The sequence below is a fragment of the Amblyomma mixtum genome, chromosome 7, assembly GCF_055824585.1.
Source record: "Amblyomma mixtum isolate Tamu chromosome 7, ASM5582458v1, whole genome shotgun sequence".
In the NCBI taxonomy this organism is placed as follows: domain Eukaryota; kingdom Metazoa; phylum Arthropoda; class Arachnida; order Ixodida; family Ixodidae; genus Amblyomma; species Amblyomma mixtum.
The window spans coordinates 19,374,809-19,402,216 of record NC_143018.1 but is presented as its reverse complement, the minus strand read 5'-3'; the positions used below and the strand labels follow the sequence as shown (position 1 = coordinate 19,402,216).

The 27,408-nt window shown below is 47.7% G+C and overlaps 1 protein-coding gene across 6 annotated transcripts in view; it reads right to left on the bottom strand.

Annotated features, from left to right (window-relative positions):
• LOC149335148 (nucleolar protein 4-like) overlaps nucleotides 1–27,408 on the bottom strand; it is a 127,041-nt gene that overhangs the window by 36,992 nt on the left and 62,641 nt on the right. For 4 of the 6 annotated variants that reach the window (XM_089551812.1, XM_089551813.1, XM_089551810.1 and 1 more), the window contains exon 3: nucleotides 641–778. In XM_089551812.1, coding sequence (XP_089407938.1) covers nucleotides 641–778 — 138 coding nt within the window. The remainder of the gene's footprint in view (nucleotides 1–640; nucleotides 779–27,408) is intronic. The other 2 variants (XM_089551811.1, XM_089551815.1) reach the window with 1 other exon arrangement.

Sequence of the window (27,408 nt, the reverse complement as noted above, 5' to 3'; positions counted from 1 at the left end):
TCGAAACGGAGGCTAGAAAATGAGCGGAAAGATGTTTAAATTGGCGAAAAACAGCCTTGTTGAAGGTGCTTAAAACTGTCCGGGAGTTTTACTCACGCGCCGGGTCAAAGGCCAAAAAAAAAAAAAACCAAGTAGCTCGCTTAAGCTCACCAGCTTACTTGCTTGTGAGTGCCAGGTGAGCGTCTGACCTCTGTGCCTAAATAGATATTAGTCCCCTGCATAACTCTCTGCAAAACCATCTCCGACATCCTGTCGACATTCCGGCCGGAGCTTCGGTTGAGTTCTGTAAACATGTCGCTAGAACGTAGATCTAAACACTGTAACAACTGTGTGCAAGCATTGAACGACAGTTCAAATAGCACACATGGGGATGTCACACATGCATACGCACGGAGGAGGAAAAGAACGTTTCATTACTCCGAGCGCAGTCGCCACCGCAGAAATTTACAGGGCGAAACAGAAAGTAGATCTCATTACGTTAGCCTTTTCTCTTGGACCTTTCATATTCCGTGAACCATGCCAATATCATGTCTAGAGCTGTCTCCACACATGCACACCTCATCCCCCTCCTCCCGCCACATACACACACAAACAGGGACAAAGAAGTAAAGCAAGAACCAGCTTGGTAAGTTAGGCTTACTGCCTTGTAGGTCCTCTTCTGTCCGGCGTGCTTTCCCCCGCGGCCATCCATCTCGACGTGGACGCCGTAGATGATCTCGAAGAAGTTCTCCACCACCGCCACCCGCTTGTACACCGTCGTCTCCCCATCGCTGCCCTTCTGCGACCAAAGAGAGGAAAAACGTTAGGACAAATAGCGACTCGTGCTCGGAGCTGTCGCAGTGAAATTCGCAAGCGGTCGAACAGTAGTGACCTCTAGTGCCATCTGCGCGAGCGTACATAAATAATTGGCCGTTTTTATCTACAGCAGAGTGTCAGGGGAACCACCAGCAAACCTCTCCACTAAACTAGTGTTTACTTCTCATGTACTCTCCATGCTCTAGTTCGAAACCAGAGTTATAAGATGGGAAGATTCCTTAAGTGACGAGTAACCGCTGATTCCAGATTATTCGATACGGTCGCGCTTGTGTCATTCAGTAGAAAGAAGCACTAAAATTCAACAATTTTTTCTGGCACAAAAGCTACAATAAGCAATAAAACATGAACATTGAGTATTCACACGAAATGATGACAGAATCTATGCGGATAGGCCGTCATCGTTCACTTTTACATGTTAGTAATGGACCTACTTAATGTCTCAGTGACTTGCAATTTCAGAGGAAGTCCCGCGAATCTGCATGAGAAAGCCATTCAGAGGTATACATATATAGGCTCTGGAACTTAACTCAACTAAGCCGGGGATGTCTCCAAAATGGCGCTAAACTAGCTAGCCGTTTCCTTCCGAACAGAAATTAACTTGTGAGAAAAGTGAGAAAAAAAAACACCTGGATGGTGGTGAGTTTGTCTAATGCGTTTATAGATCGCAGCTGTTGTACACACTTTCACAATGTACGATATTACGATTTGTAAATTTAATTTTCTCCTTAAATTCTCTTCGAAGCATGCTCGCAGTGACGTTACAGCGTAGATGCCACGTGGGCGGCTGGGACAGCTCTGCGCTGGCCGTCTCCACTTGCTCTGACGTCACAGCGTAATGTCACGTGGCCCATCTCTTGCTAATATGACGTCATGAAGTTGGTCACGTAAACAGCCATGCTACTATGCCAACGACGACTGATACAGTGGGAATGATCTATTGCCAGCTACTCTGTAAAAGGACCCCGCCCCCCCTCCTATTCCCGAATTCCCAGCCTCCCCTGAACCGAAGGAGACATGACAATAGATGCACCCGCTCTAAAAACAGCAGACCGTTAGCAATTCTTTTGTACTCTTACCCTTTGAGTCGTCTCCAGCTAGCGTTGGCAAACCTTTCTACCAGCTATTCTGACACCTCTCAACGTCGAAGAGCCAGACACAGTGCGCATTCTTGTGGGTAGCAAAGCAAGAGCTATCCTACGTCAAAACAAACCGGGTTTTATAGTTTTCAGATACATGCGTCTGCTCTCTCTTGCATCGGCCACATTTCATATCCCGCACCCGCACTTCCCTCCTGCCTCGCACGAACGCACGCGCGCACACGCACGCACCGCGCAGCGACAGCCAAGAGGAAAAGTTGCGCTGGCGGGAGAAGGGGTTCCTTTTAATCGATGCTGTCGAGTTTTCGCCGCCACAACAGCGGCCCGAGGGCGGAGGAAGGATGTTGTCAGCAGCCCCACGCTAGTCGTGGCGAAAGGAGGAAAGTAGCAGATTCTGCTTGTGAAGCATGCCACCTCTCCCCACCTCCTCGCATTTTTCACGCACTTTCCCCATCCATCTCGTCGTCATGCTTTTTCCCAAACTTCCCGTTGTCCCGATTCCTTTATCCCCCCCCCCCGCCACTAACACACACTCCTCAGCCGTCGCCTAGTTCCACATCTCCATTCCTTCTCCCTTCTACGCCCCTCTCCGTACAAAAACCACTTCCTCCCGAATCACGCGAGCGGCGCTAGTCTCTCACTCCACCTCTTTTCCCCTCAACTGTAGGGAAAAGAACGAGGGAACGAGCTCGCTCGCTTCGTCCGGCGTGTTCTCCCGAGTTTACGCCGGCGCTCCTCCCTCCCCTACCTCCCCTTTCTCCCACAGAGGGAGCTCCTCATCGACTTCCAAAGTTGGCGCGGGCGGCTCTCTCCGAGCCTCCTCGGCCTGTCTGTCGCTCGTTGGTGGCAGCCTCGCAGCGCGGCTTTGCGTGTGCTCTCTGCGTGTGTCTGTATTTTGCTCGTTCCGCGGGGGCGATGTGACGTTCCTGCAAGAGCTCCCACGAACACGCGCATAACGTACAAACAGGCCAGACGCACGCGACGCCAACGCCGTTCCTTTATTCCGTACCTCCGTTCTGCCTCCCCGACACGCGGATTGCCTGCTGCCTTTTCTGTCCCTCCTGATTCACCGAGTGCTTTCATTTCTTTTTTCGCCGTGGAAGCCGTTCTAGCGCAACACCAAGGAGCGCAGATTAAAGTTTGCGAGAGCAAGTGAGTGATAGAGGTAGGGTCGTGCGCACCTTCCTCCTCTCCCGCTGAAGCGTCAACAGGCGGCCATGCCTGCCGCCTATCACCCAGCATGAAACGTCAAGTGGTTATGTTCGAGGCAGTACACCTGGCCGTGTTTTGGGCTGGAAATCCGAGCATTGTTGAGCAGAACGCGAACAGCCTACGCATTCGTCGAGTAACGAAGGCCCTGGCCTACATGTGGAAGGATAAACAAGATGAAAGAGAGGACCGGGAGGCTAACAGTTTGCGGGCTAACTGCGGGAAGTTAGGGACTATGTTCGCCGGAATGCTAACAGCGGCAGGCTAGGGACCATGATTTCAGGGAGGCCAAGAACAGTTACGAGCCAAACAGCGAGAGGCTAACGACGGAGGCGCCTGGGGCCATGTTTTCCGGGATGCTTACAATGGCAGGCTAAGGTCAGTGTCTTCGGGTAGGCCTACAATGGTCGCGAAAACGTGGTCGACATGGTAACAACCAAGTGACAAAGGATGTAGAACGCATCTCTATTTATTCTAAACCTTTTAGCGATTGTAGTTGTCAGTTGTGCCCAGGTGTCTGTGTCAAGCAGTTGTTCGTGTGTCCAAGAACTCTGGGATAGCGTTTCATAATACCTTTTTGCGGACAGACTAAGTTCAAACACAGCGCTTATCTGGGCCGCAAATGGCGTACAAAGCCAAAAATGATTATGCGACCCTACGGACACACGCCTGCCTGTCGCCCCCCAAAACTTCCAACTGTTTTTAGCAACCTGGTGAAGCAATAGTTCTCCAAGCCATTGTTATCAAAATTGGCAAAGCGCGTTTAACTTGCAAATGTAAGACAACTGCTTCAGTTGAACAACTAGAATTGTTAATTCTTTGTGGCCTTATGTTTATTCCTATTCAGCCACAAAAACAAGGAGCGAGGGCATCGGCTGCCTCGACAGCGTTTTGCGTCGCGGACGACAGGCGGCGCAACATAAGATCATCGTCTACTTTAGACAAAGTTACAGCCTCAAAAGATGAACATTGGACAGGAACGCACGAAAAGGCGCTAGTTTGACTTCATCCCGATCAAGTGGTAACTTCCACTAAAGATATGCACCAAATGGAACAACGTCATGTTTCGCTCGGCCCCCAGATACCCGCGCTTCTGCTGGCTCCTAAGCACCGGACCAGCGTCTGAACTGGTTTCTGTGAGGCGTCAAGCAAACGTCGCAGGGCGCTCCACTCTTCATGCGCTCCGGCCTTGGCCTGGCTTTCAGTACGTCTTTAGTACCAACCCTTTGTCGTCCACCATGAATTGAATTCCTAGAAAGCCCACCGGTGGCGTGCCCCCGCCATTCATGGCGGGGGCACGCCACCGCCATGAATGTGGGCATGAAAACCGCAAGCAATCCGTAAGCTTGCATGAGAGACTTTCGTTCGCACTAAACTTGAGTACGCATCAGCAATTTGGTCTCCTCACCAGGCTTACTTAATTAACACCATTGAATCCATTCAGAATCGTGCGGCACGCTTTATTACTTCAGATTACGATTTTCACCACAGCATTACAGCTATCAAGTCATCCATCGCTATCAGCCCACTAGCCCTTAGACGCAAAGTTTCTCGCTTATGTTTATTGCACAAATTATATCACAATTTTCCTAACCTACGCGAGTCCCTTCTAGTCCCTCCTGTGCGCACGTCATCCCGTTTATTCAACTCCATGAGCATCCAATGTTTAGACGGATCAACTAATGTCTTTAACAAATTTTTTTTGCCAGCCGCTATTGAACACTGGAATCGGCTTCCAGAATCTGTTGTCATTGAATGCGATCCAGTAAGGTTTAAAGAACGTCTGATGTGTTATCTTGCTGTATAAATTGTTTCATTTCCCTTCCGTGACATTATTTCTCTCTATGCTTTTGTTGTGTGTGTGTTTCTTTGTTTGTTCTTTTTCTTTTAATTCTTTTTTCCCCCACCAATGTGAGTCATGTTGAATGTACTACTCCCCCCCCCCTTATGTAATACCCCCCCCCCGCCCAGGGGCCTTTAAGGGTCAAATAAATGATGATGATGGCAACGGTTTCCGCCTTGAAACCTATTGATTATACAGAGAACTATAAACCTCTCTGAGAGGTCGCGCTAGCTTCCTATAAGACCTAGACGAAGAAAACCAACACCAGGAAAACATCTCAACAGTGGTTGACGCTCGGCAGTGGCATGCGGGGCTGGCTTGCCATGAAGTACTTTCCTGTCACGCTGCCAACAAGGAACGGCGTGCGATCTTGGAGCGCACATACGTCGGCGTCATTAATGACTGTCAGCTATACCCACTCTCCCATTGTCTCCGTTATCTTCACTTTTCTTCCGAGCTCACACGCTGCATCCCGAAACTCCTCGCGCCAGTTAGGGAGCGAGAATTTCGCCAAGAAGAAGAAAGCCAGGACAAACTCCCTACAACCCTTCATTTTGGGTGCAAAAGACAAAGCACCACCGGAGAGAGAGAGGGGATAAAAGGGAGCGCCTTCAATGAAAACCGAAGAGAGAAAAGCTGCGACGCCGCACAGCACAATAAAGGCTGTGGCGGAAGGATGTAGTGAGAGTATGTGAGGGAAGCCAAGTGGCGAGCGAGCGGGAAAAGCGGGATCGAAACAGGAACACTGAAGAACATGAAAGAATGGCACCGAGGGCCGAAAAGGGGAAGCGCCGCTAACCAGGGTTAGGAGGAGGCAGGAAAAACTAGGCCGAGCTGCTCCACGCCGCCAGGTTAATTCGAGGGAGACAGGAGGGAGGGCAAAGACACGCAGGGAACCGGGATAGAGAGGAAGAGAGGTAGGGAATACGGGACGGATAATGGACGTGGAAAGAGTGGAGAGGCGTCGTCCGCGATAGGAGGACGCGCCGAAGACCGCAGCAATGCAACAGGCGTGCGTAAAGGGGGAGCGGCTCTAGGGGAACAAGCTGGGAAGAGGTGAGAAGGAATTTAGGGGGTTGGGAGCGATGAGAGAAAGAAGGCGAATGGTAATAGCTTGCCTTTTTGTTTAGTGGAAAAAAAGGAAAGTGTGGCGCTTGTAACTGCCTCGTTCACCGCGAGGACAACATCACTGCTCCGCGCAAGAGCGGGAGAGAAGCTGAGATAGTGAAAAGGAAGGAAGGAAGAAAGAAAGACGGGAGGAGAATAATAACGAAGGGGAGACGCAGTTAGGCGAGGGAAGAAAAGAAGGAAGCGACAAAAATTTACGATGCACTAACGGAGCTCGAGGGTGAGGGGAGAGCAAACGTGAGCTGGGTGATGCGAGGGCGGGAAGTTCACGGGAGAAGCTGAGACAAGGGAGAAGAAAGGAAATACGGGAGAAAGAGGGACGGGAAGGAAGTTTGCGAAAGCGCATTGTTATGCACGAAGGTAATTTCAGGCATAGCTGCCTTTTCTGGCCCGCCCATGGGTGTACGCATAGTGAGAAAGTTTTTCCAATCATAGACGAGAAAGGGAGAAAAAGGCGGGGGCTGGTGATGAGGGGGAATATCTAGGAAGGCAGAAAGGACAACGGCTTTGAGGATTACAATAATGACGTCTATAAACTACTGAAGGGAGTGAAACATTAAAAAGACTCCGAGAGGACGGAACGGGCCACTCTCGTGAGCATTGGAGACAAAGGGCTTTGATTAAAACAGAGTATTCAAAAAAAGAGAAAGGGACGAATGCAAACGCTTGCGTCGTTTAGCATTGTCAAAAGAGAAAGCTTCACCATTGATGAGCACATGCTAAACAAATAAATAGTTTGTGTTCAAGGTTTTCTTTCTGTGTTTCTTCTTGCCTTCATGTTGCTTCAGCAACGGTGAATAAATAAACGCGTAATGAACGGCAACCATGATGGGTGACCCTGCCTAATCCCAGCTTACCTAGCCTCTACTAATGCCACAACACAGTTGGCTTAACACTCTCCAGCTTTACTCCTTTAGCTGCGACTGCCGCACCATGTCTGGCTTAGAGGAGTAACCGAAAGTCTTGTGGACGGGCGACTGACACCAACAGTCCAGGGTTCACGAAGCTGCAAGCTTCTAGTTCCATGTAGCCAGCGGTGGGTGGGTTGAAGAGTCTTTGAACTTTGTGGTGAGTCACACGGGTGGACGTGAATAATGCAGAAAAGGGCGCTGTCTGTTCAGGCGGTGAACACAAAGCCACAGTGTACTACAGTTGTATTGAGCAGCAGAATGCTTTATACAACACGCGAGAGGTGTTAATAAGCACACAAAAAAAACGTTGACTGTTAACCGGCTAGCAGTACACTGTAGACAAAAATAAGGAATAACAAAGAGAGACAGAAGCCAGAAGTTTGCAGTGAACAAGTTCATGCGTCCTGGGACTTCTTAACTGGGAGAGCGGAGCCAATCGTGACGAGAAGGGTCGCGTCCGAATTATTTTCGCTGAGGAGGGAGTCAGTTTTCCACATCACTCCATTGCGCAGTCCAGCGCCTAGTTCGAACTCGGCGCGACGAGAATTACTCAAAACGAGTGCCACAGCGGCGCTGGCATCGAGTCATCCTATAACATGGAGGAAGGAAAACTAAGGAGAGGCCCTTCGTATTCCCAATGCATTGGCGAGAATGTGGCGGAAGTGACGTCAAAATTTAGGCTTAAAAAGTCGGGCCACTAGCAACGTTGTCGTTGTTGCTAAGAAAACTCGGGCCACTAGCAACGGCGTACGGCGTCGTTAGCGTCGTTGTTGCTAGGGGCCCGAGTTTTTCTCGGTGGCGGTGGACGGGCTTTCGGCACGGTGTGTTCGGCCTTGCGTGTTAAAGTCTGCATGCCTGGCGTCGTGACGTTACGCACGCATCTAGGATTGCTTTTAAATGCGGCAAATAACCGCTCATTTGATATTTTGTTCGTCAAACTTGGTGTCGTTACGCGGAGCGATCGATGCATTGAAATGAATCTCGCGAAAAGGTGGCACTCCGGAACCGCGCTTCGACACGCGAAGAAGCGTTTATTGTTTTGATCAGCGAACTTTCGCACCTCACCAAACAGCACAGAAACATGAAGCCGCTCTCGGCGATGCTGAGCTGGGTTTCGAAGGCCACAGGAGGATGGTGAGCTGAGCGCGTAATGTCGTCTTTCTTCGCCTGGCGTCGGAAAAGGTTCACCGCACCTGTGCGCCGGTCTGTGTCTAGGTGCGTGTTTGCGGGGAGGGAGGTGTAGGAGTGTAGCGGCGAGCGGCGCGGTTTTTTTGATACCTTTCTTTTATGAAACGCTTGCGAGCCGAGCGCGATCCCCGCCCTGTAGCTCGGTGTAGAAGGAAGATAGTGAGGAGAGCCGAGCCAACTTCCGGTTGCGGGGCGGCTTCACAAACAGTGACGTCAGGGCCTCTCCTTAGTTCTTTCCTTCCTCCATGTCACATGATTTTAGTTTCGATACTTGGGCGCCGCCATGTTTGTTTTACTCGAGCGCCGCCTACCGCCGACGCCATCTTGGACTAATAATTTGCAGCCGGTGCGCTGCAGCCGAAGCAGCGTGCGATCTCTGAAAGTGTCATTCGCCCGTTTTATTCCTGCCAAGCCTAGAAATTTTGGGTGGGCGTTCGCCTCGTGTCCATCCTCGTGTGTGCTATGCCATTAGCTCCTGCAATAACCAACTGGGAGCAAGCGACCATTCCTCGACGCAGCGAACGATCAGCACGGTGAGTGCCAAGCTCGCAGTTCACGCGTGCTTGTTTGTCGCCGGTTGCCTGTAGGGCAAACGTAGCACGGTGTTGCATGTTAGAAAAACGAAAGCAAAATGTGTTGAAACACAAGATCGCGGAGGGCAATGATTATCTAGTTTTTCGTGGAGCGCAGTTTTTCATGAACGCTTTCGCTGCCTGCTTGAACATGGCGAGTGTGACAGTTTAGATGCTAGGCTTGCGACAGAGTACTCCGTTTACAAACTGAACATTTTGGAAACAGCGAGTACATGACCGAAACGAATCCACTTCTGATGATCAGAATGTTTTTTTGCGGAGATACGCGCTATGAAATTGAAATTCGGCCCCTCCTGCCGCTTGCTGTTCGTACTACGAGCGATACTAGCCAGTTGACTGAAAGCGATTCGCATTCTCGCCTCCTCCGCTCCCGCCAGCACTTACTGGTGCACAAATACCTGAAAATGTGCAATTACACGATCTAATAGGTTGGTACGCTAATGGAACGCTATTACCACTTACTGACAGGCAGAATCGCCACACCTGTGTTGAAAATTCCAATCTCAATCGGGTCGGGGCACTGCTCAAGTCGCTGCCTTTGTTGTATCTCTGGCACGGTTATGCATAGTGTGGATCTTTTTTTACAGTGCATTCGATGCGATTTCAGTCAAATAATTTATTACAATGCATGGAAGAGTTTACCGTCCTGTGCATGCCGTGTATTTTTTCATCTTACGTTGCCATGGCTGCATTTTTTCTCACTTCGCAGTTGGGTAAAAGTTCATGTCGCCGCTTCTATTCATGCCATGCTGCGCAAATTAAATTAGTATTTTTGCACTAACGACATGTTTATTTTTTTTTTTCAGGTGGCGATCCCCACACCCTCCCGATATTGACGATCATGTGGGGCGGCGAAAAGAAGTTGTGGCCAAATTTGTGAAGTCCTCACATAGTGTACTGCTGAATTAAAAAAGAGCTCTGCCAAGGCCGTCCAAATACTTGATCTCTTAAAATCATGCACAGATTATAGTTTGGTAACCCATGCACTGTGCTTCGTTCCGCGCCCGATATTAGGCACAGGCAGTGGGTTTGTTTCTGTCTGCATTTTGTTCACAAACTGCGCTAACGTTTAGCTTTTTGTTGGCGCAAGTATTTTTTGTTCAACAACTACGTCCACTGCCAATGCAACTCGGGACCGGCGGAAAAGCGGTGAAGAAATGGACACCGCAGACGTGATGAGACCTTCGCATAACATGGTGCGCAAACATACTGGCGGCGTTTGTTTTTTTCTACTTTCGTCTACTATTTCCGCAACCGACAATAAAACAGGGATGTCTAGAAGGCGTTAGTGTTCCGTACAACATTGCTGCTTTTGTTGTACAGACGCAAACACGCGCTTGACCGGTAGCTAAGCAGCCGCGGACGTTGCTCCGAGCGCCGGATTATCAGCCCAGGGGAGGACGGCAACAGTGGGGTGTCGCGCAGCGCACGTGTTTGAGAGTATTTTTCCTTCTCCTGCCCGCTCCTCGTAAAATGGTGTACAAGCTTTGAGTGTGTGGCGCCCTCTGTGCACGCAGCGCCAAACAAGAAGTTTCGCCGCTTGCTCATAGAGGGCAGCAGCAGGCGGAAAGCAAAGGGAGCGGCAATGGAGGTTTCCGAGCAGATAACACACGACTCGCGCAGGAGCAAACCATTATTGATTTTGGAAAGGTAACAAACCTCACCGCTCTAGTCCACGGTGGAAGAATATACTAGGTGTCTGAACGACAGCGCCTTTCCAGCAGGCGATGTTGACGACCGTCGGCTCGTGTTTTCTGGGAGCGTCGTGAGATGGCGCTAGCAGATTAGGGGGTCAGCGGGCGTGTGGGCGGCGTGTGTGCCGGCGACTGCATTTGGAGGAGAGGTAGTGATCGCTGCGCTTGTTTTTGTGCCACGTGTCTTTTTTTCCCCATTATATTTTCCGTCATACACTCCTGTGTATTGTGTGATGGGTAAAAGCTGTTTCGTCCCTCCCTGTTGATGACAAGCGTAGCATATTTGTCTTTTCGGATGCTCCGCATCTTATGAAGTGTTTGCGCAACCGTCTGCATTCCCAAAAGGTTCTAAACTTTCCTGGTGGCCGTGTCCAATGGGCACACTATGATAAGCGTTTTGTTCAAGACCAAAAGCAGCCCGGACACTTGCGTGTTTGTCACAAGCTCACATATGCATACCCATATTAGTCCGTCGAACACGGAGAAGATGCGCGTAAAACTCGCTCCCAGCTGTTCAGTCGAAGTGTGACCAGCGGGCTGGAGTTTTACTAGCAAAGAAAAAAAGTGGGACTGGAGAATGTTAAAGGCGCGGTAGAATTCACCTTGAAATTTAACGATCTGTTTGACGCACTCAATCGCAATCATTCCAAAGAAGGCATCAGTGCAGGCAGCAAAGATCTCAGAGTTCTCGCCTCCTTCTTGTACTGGTTCAAAAGTGGGAGGGGGAAGTGGTGACCGGAAGAATATCTCGCGATCATTTTCTGACAGAGCAGACTGTAAAGCAGACTGTAAAGCTGACTGTAAAGCAGACTGTAAAGCAGACTGTAAAGCTGACAAAACTGTGAAACGTTTCACAGTTTCACAGTTTTGTCAGCTTTAGAACTGACAAGATATTTGCTCAAACAGTGTGGCTTCAAGTACGTAATGTCTGGAAAATTTAACCAGGATGTATTAGAGTGTTTTTTTTTTGACAATCCGCCAAGAAGGCGGTCAGAATGACCATACCTTATTACCCACATTTCTTCAGCTATATAACATGCTTTCAGTGTATAGCCTGATCAAACCACCCAAGCTTGGGAACTGCGAGGTAGAGCAAGCTCGGGAAACACATGTGCTTACGTTGGCTGATCTAAAGCTTGCGTTCCAAATGGACGGAAAACAAGAGACTCGTCTTCAGCAGCTAAAATGCAAACTGGATGGATTGGTTGCCGCGGAGGTTGAGTGCGATGAAGCGTTTGGTGAGGTATGCGCAGAGCCAGAGGCCGCTGACTACATTGTGTATTACGTGGCTGGGTTTATGTGCAGAAAAATGTTGAAGGGCTGTTGAAGAAACTGAGGTCCATGCTCAGCCTGAAAGCACACTTGTGCAATGTAAGACAAGAGGTGGGCTCCTGCACCCAAATCTCAGGATTTTTTTCTTTCCTGCAGATCGCTGAAAAAGAATTTCAGCAAAATGCCACACAGATGAATGCGTATGAGGTAATAATGGAAGCAATGCTAGCAAAGCATACATTCTCGTTCCCATGTGAGGAGCATAAGAAGATATGATGGCAAATTTGTTGCACTATTACATTGCTATGCGAATGACGCATAGCAAACAGATAAAAATTGACTCGAAAGTGAAAATGCAACATCTTAGGAAGCTTTCAAAGCTTGTCTAGAATGCCAAACACCTTGAAAAGCACTGCAGTCCGGAATTTAGGTTTGGTTTGGTTTATTCGGGTTTAACGTCCCAAAGCAACTCAGGCTATGAGGGACGCCGTAGTGAAGGGCTCCGGAAATTTGGACCACCTGGGGTTCTTTAACGTGCACTGACATCTCTCAGCACACGGGCCTCTAGAATTTCGCCTTCATCGAAATTCGGCCGCCGATGTGATATTGTGCTGGCGACGTTTGCATGAATGTGAAAAATAAAATACGTCTTGTTGTGTAGCCGGTTGTTTTATGAGACATTTCGAGAGCACGGCCTTCAAACTTTACTTCGCGTGCCTGTACGCTTGCGGCGGCAAAGCAGCGGTGGAGACAGTGCATTTCGGGAACACGCGGCAGCCCGCAGTTTGCGTGGGGACACTATTTCCGCGCAGATATGGAATTGGAAAGCGAGCACCTACGTGAGCAATAATGCCCGACACAAAACCAAGCGGGAACCAACGATCACCTTCCGTTATCGCGAGCTAGCGTATTTGACATGCGTGACTAGGATTTCTTGGCATCTTAATAGCGCGTATTTGGAAATTTCTTTCTAAGAACTCTGCATTCCGCACAAGCCAGATTGTTTTGCGTTTGTACAAGCTGAGCACTAGTAAACACGCGGGCGATTCCACTGTGGTCGATATATTGGACGTTTACGAGTATCAAAGCACGCTTAGGTATGAATAGCATTTCTAAGCTGAAATAATCATGAGCATATACCTAAGCTTGCTTCCAAAGGCTTGCCGGACGTTTAGTCTAGTATACAGACATATATCGGGCAATTTACTTGTCATTCGTACGCGCGCGCGAATGTTTGTGGAGGTCCGCGCGCCGCGTCGGGTGCTACGGTTTACCCCCCAACGATCCACGCCATCTGCCAAGAGAGTCGTAAACTACGAGCAAAAAAGTCGCCGACGCGGCAGCCGCGTTCAGACACCTAGTCTGTTTCTTCCACCGTGCTCTAATCTAAAATGGAGTAGCCGCAAGACGTAACCCTAATTTCCGGCTGAAAAACTGCTGACGAGCCGGAAATTCTGTGTCTAGCCAACCCACCTAGCGGAAATTATAATAGTAGAACTGGTAGCTCATTCGCTTCTTGACAACTAATAGACAATTAGTCTCATAAATGCTGCTAATAAAACAATCTGATCAGCTTTTACATTGCCTAACGCTAGGAGGCAGCATTTGCTGGGCTATCATTCGGAAACCTAGGTCTCCATATCAAGCATGTGTACAGTAGCGTCACTAGGAGCACTGCGATATATTAATAACATGCAGAGCATAAACCCTCCACGCTTACCCTTTATAACTAGGCAGACTTCACAATGACTTATAGCCTCTCTGAACGATGCAGAAATAGGTTCTGGTGGTGGGCTGTCGACCAGCATCGCTGTCTAGATATACATAACAGTTATATACTCGTTTTATGTCATTAAAACAGAGCAAGTTTGTGTGTGGCATTTTGTAAGTTGAAGGCCGTAATAATTGCTGGTGTCAGAAAAGTTACAGTACTGTTGTTTCAAATTGTAAACGTTGCTTCCTCTTTAATAAAAAATCTTATCAGACTAATCGAAAACCTACGTATACAGCAGACCCAGACACAAAAATATATGATCAATACAAACTTGTATTCGAATTTTCGCTACGGTTGAATTGCATTAATCTGCTTTTCCACCGGGCTTCGAGCTATAGCAGCGCTGGTTACGGCATTTTAGTCTGTAATACTTTCGTCACAAGAGCGCTTGCATATTGCGAACATCGAAACTTTGCTTCCATGTTCCGTAGTCTGCCGCGAAAGTGGGAGTAAACGGCTTCTACCATACGCCGCGGCACCTATCGGCGGCTTCGCAAAGCTTTGGAGAGCACCTTCAGTCGCTGCCACAGATGGCGCGACTATCTGCTGTTCTCCAAAGCTTGGACCATTCAGCGCTCCATGTTGTTAAACCCGAGATTGAAGGCGGTGTCTTCATCAAAACAATGCATCGCTCTGAGGTCGAGGATAGAAACTCGCTAACACTAATCGATAGGGAGCCTTAGATCCAGTACTCCGATTTTTAGATTTTATAAAAGAGAAATCATTCCTTTCCCCTGGCGTAGAGCACAGTCGGGCGACAAATGCTGCAATTAAAAGGTAAAACCAGATGTTATTGACGCAGCGTTCAGATTCAGAGCTCTAATAAAGCGTGAAGTGCGCTAGACAATTGTCAAATTCACAATTTGCTTCAAATACCTTGCTAGAGATGGAGACTACACGAGAGCGTCCAAACTGAGAAAAAAAAATAGAGGTATTAATTTTTTTTTTCCATATAGACCGACTACTTCAGCAAACAAACTTTCTAAACGCCTCATACTGGAGTCTGGCTGACCAATGAAAGCAAATATGCAATCGATACAAAGAATGGTGTCGCTAGTTGCTGTGCCAGAATCGAGGCAAACCGGCTGGTGATAAATTTTAAAGATGAAGCAGGGACATCACTCCGAGATAGTCTCCGTTTCAGTACAGGTTACCCAATGTTTCGCCAACATTCGATTGCATTCCCAGAACGGATAATGTTGCGTCATGCGCGTTTTTCTACCCAGAGACGCAACAGCTTCACCATCAATTATGCACATGGACTTGCGAAGGATGCGCCGTTGGAGCTCTCACTCCGTACAGTGGCGAACAGGTCGGCTTTCGCCCGCTCTGCCAAAGCAAATGAATGCCGAGAAATTCTTGTAGCGGAGCAGAATCCAACTGCTCCGAAACATACTATTGTGCAACAGTTAAACTTAGCTTCGCGTTGGTGTACTGCGCGAAAGGTTTATTTTTATGTCTCTAGTTCTGGTGTGCGGATGAAGCCGGGAGTTGACCGAGCTCTCCAACATTTCTTTCCTTCTTTCTTTCTTTCTTTCTTTCTTTCTTTCTTTCTTTCTTTCTTTCTTTCTTTCTTTGTGTCTGTCTGTCTGTCTGTCTGTCTTTCTTTTCTTTCTTTCTTTCGTTCTTTCTTTCCTTCTTTCTTTCTTTTTCTCTTTCTTTCTTTCTGTCTTTCTTTCTCTATTTCTTTCCTTCTTCCTTTTTCTCTTTCTTTCCTTCCTGCTTTCCTTCCTTACTTCCTTTCTATCTCTTTCTTTCTATTGTCCTTCTTTCTTCATTTCTTCCTTTCTTTCTTTCTTTCTTTCTTTCTTCCTTTCTTTCTTTCTTTCTTTCTTTCCTTCTTTCTTTCTTTCTTTCTTTCTATTTCTTTCTTTTTTCTTTATTCATCTTTTTCCTTCCTTCCTTCATTCCTTCCATTCTTTCTTTCTTTCTTCTCTCTTCCCTTCTTTCTACCTTCCTTTCTTCCTTTCCTTCTCTCTTTCTTTCTTTCTTTCTTTCTTCCTTTCTTTCTTTCTTTCTTTCTTTCTTTCCTTCTTTCTTTTCAACTCTGGGCAGAGCATTCTGAATATCAAAACAAATATCAATGAGCGGCGTAGCAAGTTCACCGAAACGCGGCGTGGCACAAGTTCGCGCAGCGCGAAATTATAGGCTCACGAGCAGTCGATCATGCGTGCCTCAAGGGTGGACTGAAGACGACATTCATGACGATATTGCGCAAGGAAACCTGAATGTCACCGCGCGATAAGCAACCTCTATAAAGCTGAGCGGCGCGCACGTATGGATGCACACAACGCATAAAATCATGAAATCCTCTCGCGAACAGTCCTGGGGCAGAGCACAGCAATACGGCTTTCATAGAAACAGCAGACGAGATTAAAAAAAAAAAGTGAACAATACAAGCCGTCACATTATCATTTGTTTCTGCTAACCTGATTCGAAGTAAACAGCTGCGCACGAAAGATTGCGTCAAAGTACTGCATCACCCGGAATTGCGTCACGTGGTGTCTATATTATAAACTGCTTTCCCGCGAACACGACTGCAATCACCTGCGTCCTCGAAAGTACGAGCGCGGAGAGTTGTCAGGCGAAAATTGTTTTTATTTTATTTCACTATCGCGTTTTGTTTGCCTCTGCAAACAGGTCATTGAACTTAAGCGTTCCCTAGTCAAATTCCTGTCCCCTCTTTTCGTCGCAAGGTGTTTACGACAGAAAACTTAAAATCGAACGATTAAATGGAAACCGAGCCGCTTAATGCAAAACTTGAGCTCGCACAAAAAGAAGTGCCGGTCCGGCGCCCAACACGACTTTCTTCTTCTTGACCACTTCCGGGTGTTCAGAATTTGGATAGTTCTATTTTGGATTTTATGGAAAGAAAAAAATTCTCATAAAATATTACTTTAAGTGCTTAAAGGTGCACTGAAGAGGATTCTGAACTTGTCTTTTTGCCGCGGGAACTCGATCTACACGTTCCTAGAATTCTTAGAAACAGTGACTTATTGCCCTGTGTGGCCTATTTCCCCAATTAAATCGAATTAACGTCCGGCTCCCGAATTTATTTTGGAATTCTGCCTCGTACGGTGGGCAGAGTCGACCAACGCGTGGAGCGCCTTTCACCCAGTCCCATGGGGGCTTTGCTTTCGCTTTATTTTGTTTTTTAGGTTTTCATGAATAAATAGTTTCATTCGCAGATAATATAGCCGCAAAATAAGCCCGAAGAAATAAAAATACGCGCGGACTATTTGATACTGCGGACTACTACGTATTACTCCGCCGATGGCAGAGCGGCAAGCCGCCACGGGACTGGGTGAAAAGCGCTCCACGCGTTGGTCGACTCCGCCCACCGTGCGAGGCAGAATTCAAAAATAAAGGCGGGAGCCGGACGTTAATTCGATTTAATTGAGGAAATCGGCCACACAGGGCAATAAGTCACTGTTTCTAAGAATGCCCGGAACGTGTAGATCGAGTTCCCGCGTCAAAAAGACAAGTTCAGATTCCTCTTCAGTGCACCTTTAAATGATTTTTAACGAACAAAAGTCAGTGGCCTAACAGTCGTGGGAGCAAAACAATTGGAAACTTGCTAATTTAGATTTCATTTTTAATTACTTATAGTGCCAATTACAGTGTAAGTATAAAAAAGTATAAAGATGACAAAGGCAGCACCCTTCACGTCACTAACTTAGATCAAACTGAGAATCAACAACAAAATAAGATTGAACACGCGAATCACAGAGGCAACCACTGCATTCAAAAACTAAAAAGCTGTCATTGTGACATGGAAGAAAAGATGCCACTGGACATATTACAGGGCAGTGTTTGAAAACAATTCGTTCTATTCGCGTATTGCACTGGAAAAATAACAAAAATCCTCAGCAACAACCGACCGGTAATCCACACTCCCAGGGTCTAAAAAGTGCCCATTTTCAGAATTTCCACTCTAATCTCAGCCTCTACATCGCAATTAACTGTTGCTCTGCTATAACTACGCGCTCACACTTTCTACTTTTTCTCCTTTATTTCTTGCTTTGAAGTTTGCCTACGAGGGCCTTTAAACATCATTTGCCTTTAAACATCTCCGTCCTTTCCAACACAGCTGGGCCATTTTCCAACCTTCCAAATATAACTACTCGAGAAACTAACGCCGAATATGCGCCATAAAAGAAGAATCTCTGCTCATTAAACACCAGACCACCAACATCAATGTGTATACGCACTCAAGAAAACACACTCGGAATATACGACGCCGACTACTGGAAACCCACCTACATGGTATTCTGATAAAATTCTCTAACCGCAGTCCGAACATTACAATGACCCTGCGTAGGATATCGGGTCAAGCTGGAATCGATGGAAATGAGTTGGTTAATCAAACGGCCCATGAAATCAACAACCGGCCGCCCGCGATCTCCTGGCCAAATATAACGTCATGGAAGACGCCGCAATATACAAAGAGCAAACGGCAGAACCATGCCAGAACACCGGGGAAAAGCGCACAATTATACCGCATCCTGACCAGTCACTAAATACGGAACAAGCACACGTCCTTCGCAAAGTTCAGTCACTGTCCTCATCCCACTAATGTTCTGAAACTAAGGATGGCGTGACGCAGCTCACTGTCCAAGCTGTCCGAAGATGAAGGTGACACAGAACACATTCCGTGCTCATGTAACGCAACCATTACCACTCCATTACCCTTTCTTTCTGGAGCGCATGGCTTCACTCGGGTTCTGACGATGATCAACGAACCCGCCGCGGTGGTTCAGTGGTTACGGTGCTCGGCTGCTGGCCCGAAAGACGCGGGTTAGATCCTGGCCGCGGCGGCTCAGTTTCGATGGAGGCGAGATTCTAGGGGTCGGTGTACTGTGCGATGTCAGTGCACGTTAAAGAACCCCAGGTGGTCGAAATTTCCGGAGCCCTTCACTACGGCGTCCCTCATGGCCTGAGTCGCTCTGGGACGTTAAACCCGAAGAAATTAAATCAAATCGAAAATGATCACCGGGCCTTAGAGGAGCAAGTACTCTTTTGCACTAGCCTTAGTGCCGGCCGTGAATAAATTTTTTTCCCCTCTTCCTCCATCCCTCTTGTTTCTCAAAGATAACTGGCACAGTGACTGTGGGCCCGATAGTTATCGGTCGCGAGAATGGGTCCTACAGTGCTGAAAAACCGGCTCTGCAAACCCTTATCAAACTTATATATAGGCTTTATATAGACTTATACAAACTCAACTACCTTACTATAGATATTTCTAGTTGTTCACAGTCCATAGACTATCTATAGACAAAGTCTTGTATTAAAAGTTGGTTGGTTTATGGGGTTTCACGTCCCAAAGCGACTATGGCTATGAGAGACGCCGTAGTGGAGGGCTGCGGAAATTTCGACCACCTTTAACGTGGTTCTTTAACGTGCACTAACATCGCACAGTACACGGGCCTCTAGAATTTCTCCTCCAAAGAAATTCTAGCCGCCGCGGCCGGGATCGAACCCGCGTCTTTCGGGTCAGCAGCCGAGCACCATAACCACTGAGCCACCGCGGCGGGCTGTATTAAAAGTGTATGACCATAAATCTATAGACTGTGGACCAACAGTCTGTAGAATCTCTATTGTCTATAGACTAAGATTCGTCAGTAGAAAATCTATAGAATGTTTTCAGGAAGGTCTGTAGACAGTCTAAAGGTTGTCTAAAGAAATTTTCATAAGGGAAGACCAGCGTGACGCCGAAGAAACCACGTTGGTACAGAAAAAGGAAAGGAAAAGCTGAAAACGAAGAGCCAAAGAGACAAGCAGAACATTCGGGGGAAGGCAGGAATGAAGGAAAAGTGGCCGGGGTGCACACACCAACGCGAAACGAGGGATTTCCGTTGAGCTTTCCAATCTGGACCCGGACAGAATGTCGGCGCGCAAGCCCGCTCTCCTCCAGACTGACACCCTCCTCCCTCCCAAGCACGCGGGGTGCATTCTAAATGACGCGCCCACAGCGCCAACGGAACCGCGGTCATCGATAGAGTGACCAGGGCGGGAATTAGCCGACACTTGGGCTGCGGTGTCATCGGACAGCGAGCGGGTTGTTGGAATATGGCTTTCTACAGGCAGCTGGCTCTCCGAACGGAACGAGAATAGTGCGGTGTCCCGCAAGAGAACGAAGCAGCCGACAGGATGGGCAAACAGATGGGCTCTCGTATCCCCTTTCTCCCCATTCGGAAAAAGAGCACCAGTACTTCCCCAATAGGGATAGGGGAGGTATTGTAACTTTTTTGATGCCGCTTTGATGCGTAATAGATAGCCAACGTCATGGCGATATTGTTAGAGTCGTATTGACATCTCCAGAAAATAATAGCGCTGTTACCATACTTCATGGCATCTCAGATGGAGAACTAGATAGCGACAGTCGGTGTGATTACTTCAAGTGTAGGTACAACTGACTGAAGAATCACAGGCGATATAATGTTGCAAATTAACTGTTTCAGCGTTCCGCGCTCTCGAAGCAATTGCGGAGGGTTAGGGGCTGCGGAACGGGTGGACCGAGAACATAAACTGTCAGTCAGCGGGCATGTCACACACTGCGAGGAATCAACCAATTGCAGCACGTGAAAACAGTGCTGCAGTGACTGAATTATTATTTTTTGTTTTTGTGTATCGAGTCTACTTTCGGAAAGCTATACAGCCGGACGTAGTCCACACTACGAGAAGGCGGGAGGGCAAACATGATACTCACGAGAAAAATTGCAGACAACAGGAAAATGAAAATAAATGCAAATGAAATGTAATGAAACGTACTCTTGTGACAGGCCAAACATTTTTCCACAAGCTTCGTGCACGAGCGGCAGTTTTCACAGCTTCCGATCACTAAAAGGATGAACGGATGGTGGTGCCAAATATTTCCTTCACCGCTCGGCTGCTCAAAAGCTGCAGCTAAGCGCTGAAAAGAACATACACGAAAAAAAGGACCACCTTTACAACGACATCTGTTGAAGCCTCTCTTCCTGCTAATGCGGTATCGGTGTCACTGTCACATGCAAGGCACAGCTATGATGAGTAAAAATGTAGTGACGTCAAATTAAATGCCATGACAACACGCCACGCTGATTGGCCGAAATCCCCGCCCCCGACTGATCCGCATACAATGACGCTACTCCAGACGTCATGAAGCATTCACTGCAGCTTATGCATGACGCTAATCCGAGTGCAGTGGCATGAATACAAATGACATACTACATCCGTACACACAGTTGCTAAACACTCCGAACGGCATCGGCATTTAGCACCGCTCATGATACTCGCATAACCACACAACGGCGAACGTCCGGTGAAAGCTTGTTCTTACGCGACTATTGCTTGTTAGGTGAGCGTAGCACGGGACTGGCAACACGGCTAGCGCCTGAAAGCGAGTAAGCAGCGTCTTGTCGACCGGAATGCAGCAGTATTAACGGCGCTGCACCTAACAGGAAGCGCAACACAGCTACGGTTTTCCAACTCTTAAGGTGGGCCTCTCCTTCATAGCATCATTTAGAAGGTAAAGTAAGCTTTACAGGCATAAACAGCAATGATTTTTTTTTTTTTGTTTAACTGTTTCCAGTTCAGTACGACCCCGATTCAAGCAATTGAATTCGACGCGGCCAAGCAAACAGCGCGAAAATTAATCAAGAGCCTATCCAGAATCAAGCCATCGACAGAATCCGACATGCTCAGCTTAATCAAAACAGTGCTATCTTGTTTCGCAAATGAAGGAAATTTGATAAACTAGAGTGTTGATTCGGCTTGTTGGCCAGAATGCATAAAGGAACACTATTTGCAACCCAGTATACACGTTGTACATAACTACATCATAAATTTGCGTTCAATAGTGAAAGACGCGACAAAATGCCCGTCAGGCGCCGTTTGACACAAATGGAACACGTTTTATTTAGCTTTATTTTTTTTTTCCGACACAGAAGCGGACAACGTGAGCGAAAAGCAAAAATGCACCAAAAATTAGGAACAGAAGGGGAGGCGGGCTGGGAAGGGTGACACGTGTAACGGCAAATGCACTTGTTTCACATCTTATATACAACGAATGGAGCAAATGAAACAGAGCAGGCATTCAGGAACGAACGAGCGTAACAACGCCAGAGCAACTAAGTCCTTCGTTCGACATACCGTCTTTGCCAAAAAGTAACCAAATAACCAGGTTTGTTTCTCACGCGTATAGTGGAGTCCTTACGGCACCCCATAAAGGCCAAAAGATCTTGAAAGGTGAGGACAAGGGTTCTCCTTACCTCACGTTGATTTAGTGCTTGAGGGCCGCCTAAATGCTTCACCACACGACTAACAAAAAACCCTGTTCCTCGGTTACTTTCTTTGAAGACGGTACGTCGTGAAGACGTTTGGCAAGAACCAGCGCGCCGATCCCCGCAATGCCTTGCACTTCTTTAAATTACACATCTAGCAAAGGTACCATGAATGTAGTGAAATATAAGAAACCTGTCGCTATGCAATGCACGGGAATAAAGTACTGATCGCACTCGACAGATGGCGCCAGCATGCTTAAATGCGCTGCAGAATTTTGAGGCAGCGCCGTTTTCTTTTTTCTTTTCTTTTTCGGCTGGCCAAAACTGGAGGCGTTGCACAGCGACTACATAGCATAACGTTACAAGTACGCATGCTGCTTTATATTGTTAACGACTCCCTCCACTTGCACCTTCCCTCTCCAGACACACACCTTGGCTCTTTGCTTATGTTTAATGCCTGGGAACACACGTGTCAGCGTAGAATAAAAGCAGCAAATTAAAGTGCAAACGAAAATTGGCTTTGAGGATACCACAGACGCAGTAACTGCTTCGTTCGCGAGAACTACTTCTCGTATCGCGAATTGAGGGAAGGAACAACAGACGGGGCGAATGAAGAAGAAAACAAAATGGAGGCGACACTTAAACTCCGCCTTAATGGTATGACGCGATAGCGGTAATATTTATGCTGAATTGGCCACTCTGTACTTTACATTCATAGATGGCTGGAAATCATCGTACTACACATGGGCAGTGGTGCAGCGGTCACGCAGTCGCCACTGCCCAGCGATGGCAGGTGTCGCCATAAGTGGGGCTTGTGCAATAGAGGCACTTCTTCACAATTCCAATGCCTTCATGCCTATCGCATGCCTACACTAAATGAAGTATAACTGGTGTTAGGCATTATTTCAAATTGCACCGTTTCTTCATTCCTTGGCCCCAGCTACACAAGCGCATCCTCTGCGAGTGACTAGCCCGGCATTGAAGTTTATAATCAGCTTACAAACTGTTTATAAAAGTTATAAACAGTTTATAAAAGTTATAAAGTTATGAAAGTTCATAGTGAAGTTTATAATCGCGACTAGAAGCAATATGACTATGCGCTTTAGCTAACGCTTACGCAAACAGGTCACAATCGGCAACAAAAACCGACACGTCCCTCAGCGGTGCTCTTATTTTCGTTAAGCACTGAAAATCTGGTACTTCGGTGCATTTAGAGCAAGCACGACTCTCAATGCATCCAAATACCGGCCACAATGGCTTAATGGCTATGGTGTGCGGTTGCCAAGCGCAAGAACGCTATATCGAATCCTGGCCACGGAGGCCACATTTCGGTGGAGGCGGAATGCAAATGTGCGCCTGTCCTGAGCGAAGTTCATGCCGAAGTGGTCTCAATTAATCCTGAGCCCTCCATTAGGGCGTCTCTAATAGATAATTTATAGCTTTGAGGCGTTAATCCGAAAAAGACTGTCACACAAATACGTCTAATTTATGATCCTGGTCCCTGCATCATACCGCCTTTAACAATTATATGCCGACTGGCATCTACCCTTTTATATTTTTAAAAAAATTGAGGTCTCCTTGGCCTCACTGTTGACAATTTTTTTTTTTAATTTGAACACTTTCACCTTTTCCAGGGTGGAAACTACATCACAGTGCGGAGCCACGCTGTTGATATTTCTTTGCTACTGTTATGTAGTTGGAAACTCGCCACTTAACGAGGTGCAATAACTGGGTGGTGTCACAAAACTGAGTAACATACGTGATTGATTTACTTGGCCCTATGCCCAATTATTCGTCCTGCGCTCGGAACTTATGTAGCGGCTGTCGGCGCAGGAAATTCATATACACATAACGTTCCCTCTCCCCACCCACCCTTCTCCGACAAAAAATGCGAGAGTTGTAAATCATTTTGAGCACACTTTGCAAAGCCAGACATCCATAAGAGGCTGGGAAAGGGGGAGGGGAAGGCGGGGGGGGGGGGGGAGGAGAGCTATTTATGTTGCTACATATCGTGGTTATTTCCAAGCTCAGGTCCATATGTCTTGGTTTTATGCTTTTCAAGTGCGCCCGTCTCCCAAGAACACGTAAGAAAGTAGATTGTAAAAAAAATTGTTGCCAGCCGTGACCTGCATGACGTGAAAATGCAGAAGACGCCGGTTTTTCGCATACAGTAAGCATGAAGTTAACTCTCGCGCTTGTGCAAAGTTTTATCAAAGCTTTACTATGTTAGGTCAGAGGAAAAACGGTGGGTTGAATGTTGATGAACGGTTGATAAAACGGTTGATGAAAGTGCCTTAGAGGAAAACGGAGGACATACTAAAGTCGGCGTGTATCAATTAACAGCTGCGTTTTAATCACAAATACTCTGCTTTCACTAAAATGAGCTTTATAACTCAGAGGAGGTAAAGAAAATGAATCACCTGCCACCGAAACGCCGCAATCCAGCCATTTTCGTAAGCGAACTGAGCAGCGCTAAGAGTTTCTTTCACGGATCCCGGAGGTTAGGCTACGCCGACATTCATCTTGAAATGGTGATCGCGAAATCTATTTTGGTGTTGACGGTGAGGTTGGAATCGAATTGCGGGAAAAAAAAAAATTCTCAGATATCTTTTTTGCAGCCAGAGAAACACTAGCACAGCCAGAAATATGCGTACAATCAATTTTCGCAAAACACAAGAAGTTAGATGGAGTTGTCACCGATGGCCGTCCAAAAAATTTTGTTATCGATGATGGAAGAGTGAGACCAGCAGAACAGTTTTGTCTTGAGTACGTGTGCAGCGTTCGTTCCATCTCCATCTTCTGATAAGATGACGATAAGGCCCGGCGTTGTTGACCGGGATGATGGTCACGAAAATTCAGTGTGACGAAATCATGGTCCCGGAGTCGGAAGTGACGTCAATCAAGCAGGAAGTGAAAACATAAGTGATGGCATCAGACCGGAAATTGATATCGAAAGTTACGTCGTCCGACCTCAAGTGACGTCAGCAATACCGGAAGTGCAAAACCGGAAGTGACGTTGAAGTTTGGTAAAGCACTACTTCTTGTCTATCGCTGCTGCGCGATTCTCCGAAGCAATGCATGACTTTATATGTACGCGTATGCCGTGCGGTCTTTGACCTAAAGGTCGTCATCGGAAAGGCCTTTGAGGCACTAGCACTAGCTACTAGTACTAACTAGTAAACAAATATAGTTAACTAATAGCCCACGATGACATACAAATGCTTTCGCATTAAGCAGTCTTAAGAGTCCCCGGTAATTTTTTTAATGGCGCAAAAGAAACTCGGCGAAAGAGCGTCGTTGCTAACGTGTTTATACCACAAGAGGTGTGGTCCAAGGCCGGTTATGCCGTTATGCACTGCACCCCGCAAGGAGCCGAGTGCCGGCGCAGGGAAAAGCTTGTGCCCACTGGAATACCGGTAGGTGCCCGGCAGCACTGGGAGTCGGAATCCCACACCACCCGTACTAAGAATTCTCATGTTTTACGCTACTAACTGCCACGTTTTACGGCCGCGGCGGCAGTATTGCATCATCATCTTCACCATCATCAGCCTGACTGCGCCCACTGTAGGGCAAAGGCCTGTCCTATGTCTCTCCCATTAACCCTGTCCTTTGCCAGTTGCGGCCACTGTATACCCGCAAACTTCTTAATCTCATCCGCCCACCTAACTTTCTGCCGTCCCCTGCTGCGCTTGCCTTCTCTAGGAATCCACTCCGTTATCCTTAAGGACCGGCGGTTATCTTGCCTTCGTATTACGTGCCCTGCCAAAGCCCACTTCTTCCTCTTGATTTCAACTAGGATGTCATTAACCCGCGTTTTTTCCCCTCACCCACTCCGCCCTCTTCCGATCTCTTATTGCGTTGGAGATGAAATACTAAACCGGCCGGGGGCTATGCAATGTCAACAGACCTATCAAAAGAACCCCAGGTGGTCAAAATTAATTCGGAGCCTTCTGCCACGGTGTTCACCATAAGCCTATGTGTCGCATCGGGACCTTAAAGCAGAGAATAAAAAAATATACATTCGGATCACACACGCACACACACACATACGCACACACACACACACACATCGCTAGCTCACTCCCTCTCTCTCGTTTCATTCGTTCGTTCATTCAATTTTTCATTGCTGGAGAATCCTTCCGGAAGGCAGCTAAATCGAAGTAAGACATGTTGGGCTAGTCGGTTCATAGTTCATCTGCGCTTTGTGTGTGCGTCTTTGTACCTCTTCTTGTCCCGTCGTCTTCACGCAATTTTTTTTTTTTTGGCAATCAGCTAAATCGGCGGGCGCCGTCATACTCGCCGGCGAAAATGCGAACCCCTGCTGCCAACCTGCTGTCGGCCGGCGATGCGGCGCCGTCCCGCGCACAGGCGCCTCCTGCGCGCGGGTCACGAAGCGCCCGTATATGGAAGCGGCACAGCTGCTCGCGCGGGACGGCAGCAGCCGCCGTTGCGGCGTGTGTACCGCAGCGACCCGGCCACAGCCCGAGCCGCAGTCGACGCCCACAGCGCGGCTAACGAGATCGGAATCCGGCAGTAGTATGCCGCGGCCCAATGCTGGACGTGGCCACTGAGAAGTGCAGGTTGCATAAAAACTTGCTGGCTTATATGTTGCTTTACATGCCTTAACTGACTCAACAAGTTACATTACTAATGCGAGAGCATTATATAGCTCTGCAGCGTCCCTTAAAAGTGTTCGCAAATTTTCCCGCCCGATTACGTCGTTCTCTGAAGATAATTGTGTGAAAGTGTGCTTGTGACAGCGTGTGATGAAATGTTGCCGTGGAAAAAATTTGGTTGATGAGGTGCAATATGTTAGTTAATGAAACGCGAAAAATACACTTAGACGTCAAAATATCCACGGACGTCGATATAGTACATGGACGTCAGAACAGGTACGGACGCCGATATGGTATGTGGACGTTTTGTTTTCGCAGTGCTCCAGAGCGGTTCACCGCAGTGATCTCGAAGTTTCTACGATGAGAGATTCCGTACAGGTTCGAGGGGCTCGCTATCTATTTCGACGACCTGGGATTCCACACCGTGCAGTAACAGCCCAGATGCCAATGCTGCTGTTGATGGTTTGGTTTGGTTATTGGGGTTTAACGTCCTAAAGCAACTCAGGCTATGAGGAACGTCGTAGTGGAGGGCTCCGGAATTTTCGATCACTTTTGGGTTTTAACGTGCAGTGACATCGCCCAGCACACGGGCCTCTTGAATTTCGCCTCCATTGAAATTCGGCCACCGCAGCCGGGATCGAACCCGCGTCTTTCGGGTCAGCAGCCGAGCGCCCTAACCACTAAGCTACCGCGGCGGGAGGTGCTGCTGTGCCTCTCTACTCTGCTCCTCTGAGATATTAGTAGAAGGGGGCGAGGAGATTTACAGTTCGCTTTGACGTAGGTCGGCGTGCTCACTGCTACGTCCCCTCACCAAAATTGACTTCAAAGCCGCGGATGATTTTCGGACGGCGCGAACCCACTTTGGCGAGAACGTGAGTGTGCGGGGTTTACTTTTCAGGCACGAGTGCGAGTCCGAGTGAGCAGCAGTCGGGAGTTTTGATGCGAGTGCGAGCGGAAGTAGACCAGTGGATGAACGCAAGTGAAGTGACACTGACTGTAGTCGGCG